The following is a 12,268-nucleotide window of genomic DNA, read 5'->3' as shown; positions in this document are numbered from 1 at the left end:
TACTTAAGAGTCCTCATACCAGCCTTTAAACAAATCCTGTGACTTGATTACCTTCTTGAAACCTTAATGGATTTGCTTAGATTTGGTATTTTAAAAAGCTACTTTGATAGATTCAGACTTGTCAGCTGTGTGGGCTAACAGGTCTACGCCTGTGACTGTGTGTGTAAGTGTGAGTAGGGGTGGGGGAGGTGTACGAGAGAGCGTTGGTGTGTCTCTGTGCACAAGCGGTCTTTCCCTTTTCAAACCAACCTCTACTCCCCTGACATCATTGGACTTTCCCTTTGCTTTTCAATATATACTTCTGCAACTGGAGTCCATGAACACATTCTGTACAAGACATACCTCCAAACACGTACCCTTAAACAAGTACACTGACCATAAGCCTGCTGTGAGGCTCATAAACAGGATCAAACGCTTGGACATCTAGCGCAGAATGAAGAACTACCAAATGACAGCAGCGGATCTTGAGGCCGGCATGGGTGACGTCTACCAAGCTACAGTGCAAAGCGGGAAGCCTTCTAGAAGCTGGGTGTGGAAGGCGGTTGCTGTCATCTTCTTGATTGCCCTCGGAAGCGTGGCATCTGTCTTGTTTGTATGGCACTTTATGGTAAGTGTGAAGCCGTCTTACGGGAATCTGCTTGATTTGGACAGTTATGAGAGTGAGATATGCGATGACAAAGACTAACTCTCTTTTTGATGATTCTCCACAGAATCACGTTCAAAGAGAACACACCTCAGCACTCCAAAGCACTGAAGCACTCCACAGCACCCCAGCCCCAGGTAAGCAACAAGAGGGGATGATTCATCAGATCACTTTCAGACTTACACAGCAGTCTAAATGAGGGAGACACTCATAGCATTCATTAGAAAAGCATTTCCAAGCACAGTGGAACTGAACTCCAGGACTGATTCTGAGTGAATTCACGTTTCACTGTTTGAGTCTCGGGTGATTAAGAAAACTAACATGCTGCTGTTTTCTCTCTTCTCAGTGCATCAGCAGCAGATGCTCCCTCAGACAGTGAATAAAACAAAGGCAGCCATTCACCTGCATGGTAAGTTTCAATACCTACTTCCTGTTTTGCTTCTTTTCCTTTATTCTCCCGTGCCACAATATGGTTGTAAATCAGATCTGGTCTGATCGTATTTCGATTGGCTATTTAGCCGGAATGGTCACAGCTGCTTCCTATTCTGTTGATGATGCAATGCAATGAGTTGGGGAACAATTGCATGAGATGGAAACATAGAAAAGAGGGAAGGAGGTGGATGTGACCGAAGCATGACCAAAGTTATGTAATTCTGTATATTCTGGATGTAAATTGTCTTTACTTTGAAGTATATATGGTAATGACAGAAAATAATCATTTGGATATTTAAAAAAATATGTAAAAAGATTTTTTTTACAAGAAAAAATATTATTTCATGTAAGATTGTATTTAAGCAATTTAGGAGCATTTATATTGGTCTAATCATCCTTAGAAGATGAACTGACCAATAGAAATGCTCAAAAGTTTTTCTCTGTCTAACTACACTCTTAAAAATAAAGGGGCTACAAAAGGTGCTTTGAGTAATGCCATAGACTAACCACTTCCAGTTACATTAAGGACCATGTAAAAGAGATGTTCACACTCTTGGTTCTAAATGGTTCTAAATGGAACCAACAGTGGTTCTTCTGTGGCATCACAAAAAGGACCACTTTGTAGCATCTGTTTTTTTAAGATTGTAGGTATAGAGAGTAATATAACATAGCATACGGTCAGCAAAGATGTCAAATCACAGGTCCTTCCAGTTTCCCATCAGTTCAAACCTTATCTCTTAAATGTTAAGGTTTAAAGGTTTAAATTTAGACTCATTTAGGGACTTTTTGAGTGTAAGGTGTACCCCATTTACATTCCATAAATAGCCCTTAAGGAAAGGTCCTATGCTGAAGTATGCAGCCCCCCTAGCGTCATCCTGTGTCGGGACTTTCCTTTTTTTTGTTTCGGCATGATCTGGGAACGAGTCTGACTGAAAGGTAGTGAAAAAGCACTGCCCACTCAAGCAGCCCACTTAAACTGCTCGTTTCCTCTAGTTTCAGGTGCTGTCGATGGCTCTCTGCAGTGGGCGAGTGGTGCGGACCAGTCCTTTGCAATGGGAGGCCTCAAGCTGGAGAACAATGAGATTGTTATCCCATCCAATGGGCTGTACTTCGTTTACAGCCAGGCCTCGTTCGACGTGATGTGTGAGTCGATTGAGAGAGACGAAGAGAGCGGTACCCTACTGAGTTACGCCATTCAGTGGTCATCTCCAGCAGCATCTTCCATTCCGAAGTATCTGCTCAACGGTGTCAAGACGGTGGCCTGCCAGTCCAGCGAGGAAGAGGGAAATGACGAGCATGTGTACGAAATCATCTATCTCGGAGCAGTCTTCAAGCTTTATAAGGGGGACAAACTGTCGACGGATGCCAATCACCTTGCGCACATCGATAAGCACAGCTCCAAAACATTCTTCGGGGTGTTTCAACTGTGAGTGCCCCCCCACCCCCAAGCTGCCCAGGACTGTTTGCTGAGTAGGTCACTGGTTGACAAGTTTTTAAGACAAAATGTTTTATGTTAAAACATCAGAATTGTTTTTTTCCTGAGTGGTTAAGTCTAATTAATCACACAAGGGATATTAAGACTGCTGTAGTATATATGTTAGTGTTATATATATGACACAATGTGTCAGACCTGTCTGTGTATTGTAATCGAATGTAATGCCTAGTGTACTACTGGGCCACTTAGCTGAGAAATAGCTAAGCACTACTCCTCTGAATCCTCTGAATCTTGTTAATGTACCGATTAATACTGAGAAATATTTGAATATAGCTCACTACAGAAAGTGCTGTAGAACTCAAATGCTAGAAAAGAAGCACTTGTTTGTTTATTTTTAAAGTTATTTAAGGAAAAGACGTATTTAATATTTTTGAACTTGCTTATTTATTGTTATTATATTTATTAAATGGGTGTGAATGCAATACTGTGCAAAGAAGCTGTACTGAGCATCATATGCTCACAAATGTGACCTTCTCCAAGTGTTTTTCGTTCGGATATTTATATCAATGTGATGTAAACTGATGATCTGTATGCAATTCAATAAAGCTGGTGTTAAAAGATAACCCAGGAGTCATATCTAGAAGATGACGACAAAAGCAGCTGAAAAAAAAATTTTAATAGTATTTGCTGTGTGAACCAGAACCCACATCCTGCCTTGTCTCTTATCTCACCCCCTGTCCCCGAGGTACACACAAGTCAGAGCTGAGGATCAAACAGCAATTGGATTGTTTGCTTCCTGTCACTTCCTAATATTGTTCAAATATGAAGTCATTGTTTTTTTTACATCAGGCTAATTAGCATGTATGCCTCGGGTTGTGAGTCAGCACTGATAAAACAAAGAAAGTGACATCAGTATACAGGAGGAAATACACTCATGAGAATAAAAGTGCTTTAGGCGTCCCCCCCCCCCCCTTCACGCTATGATGGTATGATGATTGACTGTAGTGGCGTATTAGTGCAGCTCAGTTCAACTGGACCAAGAAGGCCCTCTACAGGAGACAATGGGATTTTTATTTATATGTAACTAAATAGATTCCAGTCTGTATGATATTCTATACATGATATTCTCACACTGTAAAACTTCTTACATTTACATTTAACCCCTCATTCTGTTTTCTTGCACCCTAAGGATTACTAATCAGTAAATACATGCAAATCAATTAATAAATTATATCAGTGAGGAAAAATAAGCCACTGGTGGTTCCACAGAGTGGTCAAAACAGAGGGAGTCAAAACAGTTGCATGATGTTCAATTCATATAGTCGCTGATCAATGAAAAACATTTAACTCCAAATTGGTGACTGTCCAGGAGAAGATCAACAATAATAATAATAATAATAATAATAATTAAAAGCTGTACTGTACTGTATACAACAAAAAGCCATAAAATTAGCACCACTGACAGGTGAAATTAAAAACACTGATTATTTTCATTCACAGTGGCGTCTGTCTAAGGCAGCAAGTGAACAGTCAGTTCTTGAAGGTGATAAAGGTGTTAAAAGCAGGAAAAATGGACAAGCGTAAGAATCTGAGCCACTTTGACAAGAGCCAAACTGTGATGAGGTTCATGGGCACCTAAGGCTCACTGATTCAATCCATGGAGGCCCCACTGCACAATCTGACTTTAAGGATCTGCTGCTAACGTGTTGGTGCCAGATACCACAGGATACCTTCAGAGGTAATGTGGAGTCCATGCCTCGAATGGTGAGAGCTGTTATGGAGGCACAAGGGGGATCTACTGTTAATGTTATGGCTGATTGTATTAGAAAGTGACCTTATCCAAGTGTTTTAAGAGCATTTTCTTTTTTCTAATATTTATATCAATGTGATGTAAACTGATGATCTGTATAAAATCGATTAAGCTGGTTTTAAAAGATAACCTGAGCCATATCTCAAAGACAACGACAAAAATATCTTAAAATAATAGTGTTTGAGTGTAGTGTAGAGGTCACAGACCAGACTCAGAGGTCACAGCAGAGATTCTGTATATCTAACTAATGGAGTCCAGTCTGTAATACATGAATTTGTATTATAATCACACTGAAAAATCCTACATTTACATTTAACACTGTTGCATGATATTAAATTCATACATTATCAGTAGGTGATACAGTACCTGTACAGGTTAAACTGTTTCTAAAATGAATTGTTATATTTTATTTATAGTTTAGCTGTAGAAATGAAAATTTCCACTATCATTAATGCATTATTTAAAAAAAAAAACCTCTAAAAAACAATCAGTCATCTAGTAAAGTCCGCTACACAACTTTTAAGGTTAGTGCAAAAAAAACTTTTATTGAACCATGACATCCATAGAGTTTGCATAAAGATTACTTTTGTATGATATTTACAAGACATATATTAATTACAAATACATTTTCAAAAATGACATAGGAATTCGATTATTGGTTTAAAGGTGGAATGATTCTCAGAATTTCTAGCTTGTAGTACAGTGCACAAATCTGATAAATAAACATTTATTTAATATAAAGTGATATTATAATTACATACCCTGAGCTAATTTACTGAATATAATGCTTACATGCTGTAGGAACGTTTATTAGGTAGTGCTCCGTTTATGAATATGTCCAGCTAAGCAATTAAACAAACCTACTTCTTGCATTTTCTGAACAAGCTTTCAACAACACAATGATGTAATGTCACAATTTATCAGTTTGAATCTTAAATAAATTATTGTGATGCTGTGCAAACCCAATGTCCAGTACGCCTTATTATTACTGCAATATTGCACAATCGTGTCAGTATTCATAATGATTGTCTCTGAATACAAAATGCAACGCCACCCAAACTGATAAACTGACATATATCATGAATCATTCAGATTTTCCATTTCATTCAATGACACTACTTTGTAAAAATACGAGATACATACTGTCCCTATCTGAAAAGTGCACAGTTAAGAGTTTGGGTAAAAAGGCTTATAATGTGTTGTGCTAGATCTAGAAAGAGATGTACCTTTAGTTGTGCACTGTGCTTTACCATTTATTAACCTCATATACATACAACTGAAAATGCTTTGTACTGACAAACGTGTCATGTTGTGTACACACTGTATTTCTGATTGGAGGTTGGAGGAAGAAATTAATAACAGAATAAATGCAGAAATAAATCAAATAAAATCTTTAAGATATTAGTATTGTCAAATAATATCATATACCCTCTATGATATTATAGAGGGTATCAAAGTTCAATATAGCAGAGGAAATAAAGGGTCTAAACTGTTCAAGAAGATGTCATTTACATTTACAATATATTTCCTCAATGCAAATTAAATACCCTTTAAGAGGTTCAAAAAGGTCAGAAGAACATACTGGAGTACAAATGTGGCTTTTTTTCCAAATATTAAAATTTTGTTAAAATGCATGAGCACAATAGAGAGGTTTGAGAAAAAAAGAAAGAAAGGCAGAACTTAATACAGAGTTAATTCCGTTGCGAATGGTGACATTTATAAAGAAGGTTAAAGGAATAAGGAGCAGGTCACTGGAGCACTCCAGGATGTGACAAGAGACAGGGCAGTGACCACACATTGATGAAATATGTGCTTTTAGTGGTTAAAACACTGACCCAGATTAAAAAAAAATCTCATTTCACTCCTCCCCTCCAGAACCAGGATTTGTGTGTAGGGATGATGACACTTGCAGGAAGACTCATTTGGATCAAGTGTTAAGAACCAATAGTATAGTCTGTATGTGCATTCTACTGGATATGTGTGGTCTGACTGGATGTTATATGTGATAACAGCGACCCTGTTTACACCTGGCCACTTCATATCTCTTGGGTATCAGGACTCTATCTGGATCAGGCCAAGCCACACAAAAATGTAAACACACCCAAGACTCGTTTAAAACCACTTAATGAGGTGGTCTGAGATGCATCTGAGCCACGTTATAGAAGTGTAAAGTTGCTGCAGCCATCTCTCCAGAGATGCATTTGACTACCCAGTGTAAATGCATGTGGCTAACATTTTATCAGGACACGGTCCAGATACTTGTCACAAGCAGATCAGGTGTAAACGGGGTCAGTGTATTTTTTATGACCCCAACTGTATCGTCCTGTTGACCCCTGGTTGCTAAATAAATGGCCATTGTAGACATCGTTTGTGGTGGAACTGCTTCTCTGTTGTAAGAAACTTCCAATTTTAGAAATTCCCATGCAAAAAAACATTTTTCACTTTTTGACAAAATGTGCTAGATTCACAATACGTCAAAAAGTGAAAAACTGAAAATAAATGGGATTTTTGTGCAAGAATTTCCAAAATTGACTTACAACAGAAGAGTAGTTGTTCTTGCCAAGATTTCATGACAAATGGACCAACATAAATGCTCCAAAATGGCTTGGAATAAAATATTTTTACATTGACTTCCATTGAATTTATTTTTTAATGTAAAGCTGCCATTTTGGAGATGCATGTTTTTTGCATAAGTGCATTTACACAGGATCTACAAGATTGAAAACAATACTTTACTGAAGTAAGCAACAGTACATTTAAGGGCTTGCAAACAGCAGTAAGGTTATTCACTGAAAACACACTCCCTCTCATACTCTAATGTTGGAAATGTCAACTTCTCTAAAAATGGTCAGGGACTCCCCTCCTAGAGGACTCCTGCTTTTACAAGGGATTCCCCACGAAAGAATATTAAGTTAAGGGGAGGGAGGCGAGAGTGACCTTTTCAATTGAGCTTCCTCCTCTGTTTCACTTCCTCAGACCTCAGTGGCTATGCATAGCCTGTGTAAATCATCTCCATTGCACAATAACCTTGTAAATTCATTTTTGAATTTGGCAGTTGTTCTTTACTGTGTAAATTTTTTATGATGAATGGACCAATAAAAAAAAAAAACTTCAAAATATATATATTTTTTGTATTTTTTTTCCTTCTCCTGTACAATTGCTATCTTGGTGATACAAGGTTTTTGCGTGACAGCGACAAGATACATATATATATATATATATATATATATATATATATATATATATATATAAACCACAATTTATTCATGCAACCCAGGGGAATCACAGGACAATTTTAAGGGGAACTGCAGAGTTGTTGTCCAAAAAAGGTCTGTTTTCTGGATAACATTTTTTTGCTTGATGTAACCTTGTCCTGATGCAAGACGACATGAATTTTGCTCTACTGTCTAGTGCTCTGATACAGGCTAAACTAGCATTAGTGCTTCCTTTACTTGTGTTGGTGTGACAAAAGTAGCACAGCAAACCTGCATATGTTGCAAAACTAGGGACAATATCAGATTAGATGATACACAGTAGTATATTGATACAATGGTTGACATATAACATGCCATGACTTAAAACAGAAAGACGTTGGTGGGATAAAAGGCTAATAAAGAGAAGAGAGTCAGAGAGTCGTCATGCCTGAAGTCAGAAAGGGGTAGTTTTTGCACTACATTACGTAAACCGTACCTCCTCATCACACAACCTGTTTAGTGCCAGTCCTGCTAGGCTCACTTGTAGAGCAAAGGCAGACGGCTGTTGTGGCAGTGGTTCCGGCTCAGCTTGCCTTCTCCCTGGTATAGGTTGGAGGAGTTGGAGAAGGAAGGAGGCAGGGACTGCTGCTCCGTGCCTGGCGAGTAGCCGGGGGGCTCAGCCTGAGATGAGGGTGGCGAGGGGGCGCTGTGGTTCTGGTTCTGGTTCTGACTCGATTGGTGTCTCCGTGAACGTAGAGCCTGGCGCTCTGCTAGCTGGTTCCTCAGCTCTGTCACTCTTTCCTCTTTCTGTGACAAGGGAAAAAAATGCTAACATAAATATAACTGTGTATGCACAAGAATATTGGGACACATGCTAATTTATTATTTCTTCTGAAATCAAGAGTAAAAGAGAGTTTATCCTGCGTTTGTTGAAGTAACTGTCAGCTGTCCATAGAAGGCGTTTTACCAGATTTTGGAGGAGCACTGCTATGAGGATTTAATTGTATTCAGCGACAAGAGCGTTGGCAAGGTCAGGATGTTGGACGATCACCACCCCATGTCATCCCCAACTCCCCAACTCATCCCAAAGTGTGGATGGAGTACCTCCATTCCAGAGAACACAGTCCCACTGCTCCACAGCTCAATGCTGGGGGTCTTAATACCCCTTTTGCCCACACCTGGCATTAGGCATTAGGCATTAGCCAATAAGTTCATGTTTAATTGCTTCAGAGAGTCCTATTCTATTGGAATTATTTCTCTAAAGGAACAACTTGTGTTGTGTTGGCAACAGATGCAACTTAAAGTAGCTGAATGCATTTATCAGAAGATTCATGAGGGGTGTCCACAAACAATCACAAAATATAAGATGTATGTTAAAAAAATGATAATAATAAAGGATCCTAAACAGTTCTTGGCTTAGACGTGCCTTGTTCCAGTCTATTTCTCACTTTGGCCAACAAACTAAGACCAGTGGAGTTAAGAGTCTTCAGTAGGGAAATCGGTGAGCTCTTCTTTCATTTCAATGGTTCTTTGAAGAACTTTCCATTAGAAGATTCCTTCAGAAACCAATAGCAGTACTTTTATCTATGCCATCACTCAAAAAGAAACCCTTGAAGAACCCCTGAAGTGTATTGGAATGAACTTGCACGCAATTGGTAAAAGACCTTAGAATATAGCTAGTGGAGCAAAACGCTGAGATAAGATAAGCTAGCCATGCCTCCTGAATGATCTTCTGGAGTTCTCGATTCTCGCGCTCAAGCTGTCGAGATTTCTCTTCATCGTTGTTGTTGGTAGATGACCCTGTCTTCAAAGTGTCCTGCTGCTCGGACTGCCACTCCCCACGTGTAATTAAGCGTCGCATCTACATGATCACATGGGAAACACCAAAAAATCACAACAACCAGTACATATAGTTGCAATGCAAAAATGGGCTAAACCTCAGCATCAACAGATCCACACACAGAAGGCATTCACTTTTCACATGTAAAAAGAACCAAAAAGATGTTTTCAGACAGAAAAATGACCTTATGATACTCGCATGAGCAGGGGGTGCTAACACTTCACAAAGTTTGATGTCAAGTTCATTGAAAGCAAGTGTAACAGCCATAATAGACCTAAACATAGTGCAAAGCTAATTTTTGATAACCCTTTATATACCCTTTAAGTGATTCTTTGTAGATGTTAAATAAACACTTAACAGTGTATCAGAAACACAAAATACAGCATATCAGTGCAGCAGCAGTGAAGCATCTGAATTCTGAGATGTTCTGTTGATAGATTACCTGCATTAAGTAGATTTACTGTTGCTGGATTACATCAGCTTTAACGTATATGTTACTTCCATTAAGCAAAACCTAACCCAGCCTTACCCAAAACCTAACCTCAAACCTGGTTCTGTTCCTAACATTAACCCAAAACCTAACCTCAACTCTGGCCCTATTCCTAACTTTAATTCAAAACCTAACCTTAATCCTGGCCCTGTTTTTTTTTAGGTGAACATCTACAGATCTGAACTTGGACTCTCAAAATAAAGGGAAGATCAGCTGAATTCAGTCAAGTCTACTGATAATCTACTGAATGTTCAGATGCTACAACATCTCTGATATGTTGCTGATCTGTTACTGAGAGTATGATGATTGTTAATTACTTCTGAAACGGACCAAATAAAGCCAGATTTTCTAACTGTATTCAAACAGCAAGTATCCATAACTCGATCTCAAAACCTGATTTGTACCAGAGAAAAAGTTCTACAATAGCATTTTGTTATGTTAATTTGATAACACTACTGTCTCTGAATCACCCACACACCACTGATCAGACAAATAAGTGGAATTTTAATTTTGCACTTTCCCGAGACCAAAACAACAAAAAAATATGATTTTAAAAATAGAGATGTGTGTGAACAGGGCCTAAAATGAAACAAAATATTTCAAATGAATTTCTATATACCTTGGGCACAAAGAGCACCACCAGGGTAATATAGACAGAGAAAACGATGGCCAGTGAAGCAAAGGCAAAAGAGGCGTCCTGCTGGGAGGATAAAATCATAGTCACTGGAGCGGTGATCATACACAGCACCTAGAGAGAGAGAGAGAGAGAGGGAGAGAGAGAGGCAAAAAGATCAGGAATAAAAGAGAGAGAGATAGGCAGGTCACTTTGTAGAAACACTTCCAGGGGACAGGGGTAGAGACAGAGATTTGATGTGACGGAGTGGAAGACGCTTTTCAGGAGAGCATTAGAGCAAAATAGCTACAGTTTACAGTAACCTCCAAAAATGACCCTCCAGACAGACACAAGAGAGCAACACAATACCCCTCAAAGACTTTCAAACTGACATTGGTTACTGTGGGAAACTAACTGCTTCATAAGCATTTTAGCAAAAGCATCGATTTCATTGACTACATCGTCATCATCATAAGCACACAGGCACACAAGGTATCCAGGTTCACCCGTGTCAAATAAGAGCTCAGTAAAGTGATCAAACAAACCCAACTCAGTGCACCTCTTAATGTACCAGGTTAATATAATACCTCATAATATAAGGTAAAGCTAAGACATGTAGCTGGAGCAGAGCATTATGGGACCAAATCTTAAACAGCTGCAGGTGGCGGTAAAGACTGGAGCCATGTTCACGTTCCAGTCAAGTGTTTCCATGTTTTCTCATTAGGCCCGCTTTAGAGGGGGGTTTGTGAAATGGTAGCAATTATGCAAATCATCCTTCAAAGCACTTGCAGTTATTACAGGAATCAAACTGTTTGCAAGCAGTCGAGCGCGAGTCCGCAGCACGAAGCAGCGGTAATCAAGGCTTCGTTCAAAAAGTCAAAAATATCTCCATGAAATGAGCTCCAAAATCTTCACATTTCCATTCAGACTCAGAGTCTCTACAATACCCATTTTAAAAATGACAGTATCATGTTGCCATAAAACTTTCTCAATGGAATTTTCACCAGAGCTTCTTTAGTATGAAGGTCTGCTGGACAATGTGAGAACATTTGTAGAAGTGAACATCTGCAGACAACACCCCTCCATATAGGCTACAGTTAGAGCCTACAGACAGGAAATCATTAGCAGCGCTGCAAATAGCAAGTGCCAGCAGCCACACTTACAGACACGTTGTAGATGGCCATTCCCACAGCTCGGTGGTCATTAATCTTCTCAGTGGAGATGGACTTAGTCTCGTAGGCCAGGAAGATCCCCAGCAGAAGGAGTAGTCCCTTGTAGCCATACACTACACCTGAGAGAAGAAAGTCATGAATAAACCCTCTCCCCTTAATAATTCATCTCTACATTAGTAAATACAAATTACAATTGACATTAATATTACTATTTCTAAAAGCTCTGCAAACTGTGTAGACATCATGCTCTGAGAACAGGTGGGAAAAAACAAGCCCTATGTAGCTGCAAGTTTAGCGACATGCTGAGTTCGATTAAAAGGCAGAGCAAGCAAACTTCAAGTCCAAACTTGTCTCATGTCACCTTTCTGTTACTACAACACCAGTCTCTTGGCTTCGCTCTCTCAGACACAAGTTTTTATAGTCAACACTTGTGTCTAGAAAGACTAGCTTAGCAAGTGCCCTACAGATCCAAAACCACGAGGGGGAAAAAGGTGTGGTCCAGCAGACTAAGGCGCGGCCACCATGATCACAGGCTGGTTCGGATCCCAGTAATGCTGCTAGCCGTCAGCAGCTGAAGCCCTGAGAGTGCACAATTGGCCTTGCTTTCTCCAATGGGGGAAAATCTGATTAAATTTATAA

At 39.3% G+C, this 12,268-nt stretch overlaps 2 protein-coding genes across 2 annotated transcripts in view; one reads left to right on the top strand and one right to left on the bottom strand.

Annotated features, from left to right (window-relative positions):
* Window positions 1–343: 343 nt before the first annotated feature.
* tnfb (tumor necrosis factor b (TNF superfamily, member 2)) lies at window positions 344–3,127 on the top strand. Its single transcript, XM_072690979.1, has 4 exons — window positions 344–607; window positions 711–780; window positions 990–1,052; window positions 2,069–3,127. Exons 1-4 carry the CDS (start codon window positions 434–436, stop codon window positions 2,503–2,505), a joined length of 744 nt encoding a protein of 247 aa, XP_072547080.1. The 5' UTR covers window positions 344–433; the 3' UTR covers window positions 2,506–3,127.
* A 1,710-nt stretch (window positions 3,128–4,837) lies between these two features.
* Window positions 4,838–12,268, bottom strand: part of gabbr1a (gamma-aminobutyric acid (GABA) B receptor, 1a) — a 63,208-nt gene continuing 55,777 nt past the window's right edge. Inside the window, exons 21-24 of the mRNA XM_072691608.1 lie at window positions 11,621–11,748; window positions 10,464–10,592; window positions 9,232–9,375; window positions 4,838–8,321 (exon numbers count right to left, since the gene is read on the bottom strand). Of these exons, the coding sequence (XP_072547709.1) occupies window positions 8,052–8,321; window positions 9,232–9,375; window positions 10,464–10,592; window positions 11,621–11,748 (671 nt within the window). The 3' untranslated portion in view covers window positions 4,838–8,051. The remainder of the gene's footprint in view (window positions 8,322–9,231; window positions 9,376–10,463; window positions 10,593–11,620; window positions 11,749–12,268) is intronic.

The sequence above is a fragment of the Salminus brasiliensis genome, chromosome 11 (assembly GCF_030463535.1).
Source record: "Salminus brasiliensis chromosome 11, fSalBra1.hap2, whole genome shotgun sequence".
Taxonomy (NCBI): domain Eukaryota; kingdom Metazoa; phylum Chordata; class Actinopteri; order Characiformes; family Bryconidae; genus Salminus; species Salminus brasiliensis.
This window is presented reverse-complemented; position numbering and strand designations above follow the sequence as displayed.

What these genes read in the sequence shown, in the direction of transcription:
- tnfb (XM_072690979.1), top strand. Translation starts at nt 434, where the DNA reads ATGAAGAACTACCAAATGACAGCAGCGGATCTTGAGGCCGGCATGGGT. An exon ending in CCACAGCACCCCAGCCCCAG is followed by an intron (nt 781 to 989) that starts GTAAGCAACAAG and finishes CTCTCTTCTCAG; the next exon opens with TGCATCAGCAGCAGATGCTC. An exon ending in GGCAGCCATTCACCTGCATG is followed by an intron (nt 1,053 to 2,068) that starts GTAAGTTTCAAT and finishes CGTTTCCTCTAG; the next exon opens with TTTCAGGTGCTGTCGATGGC.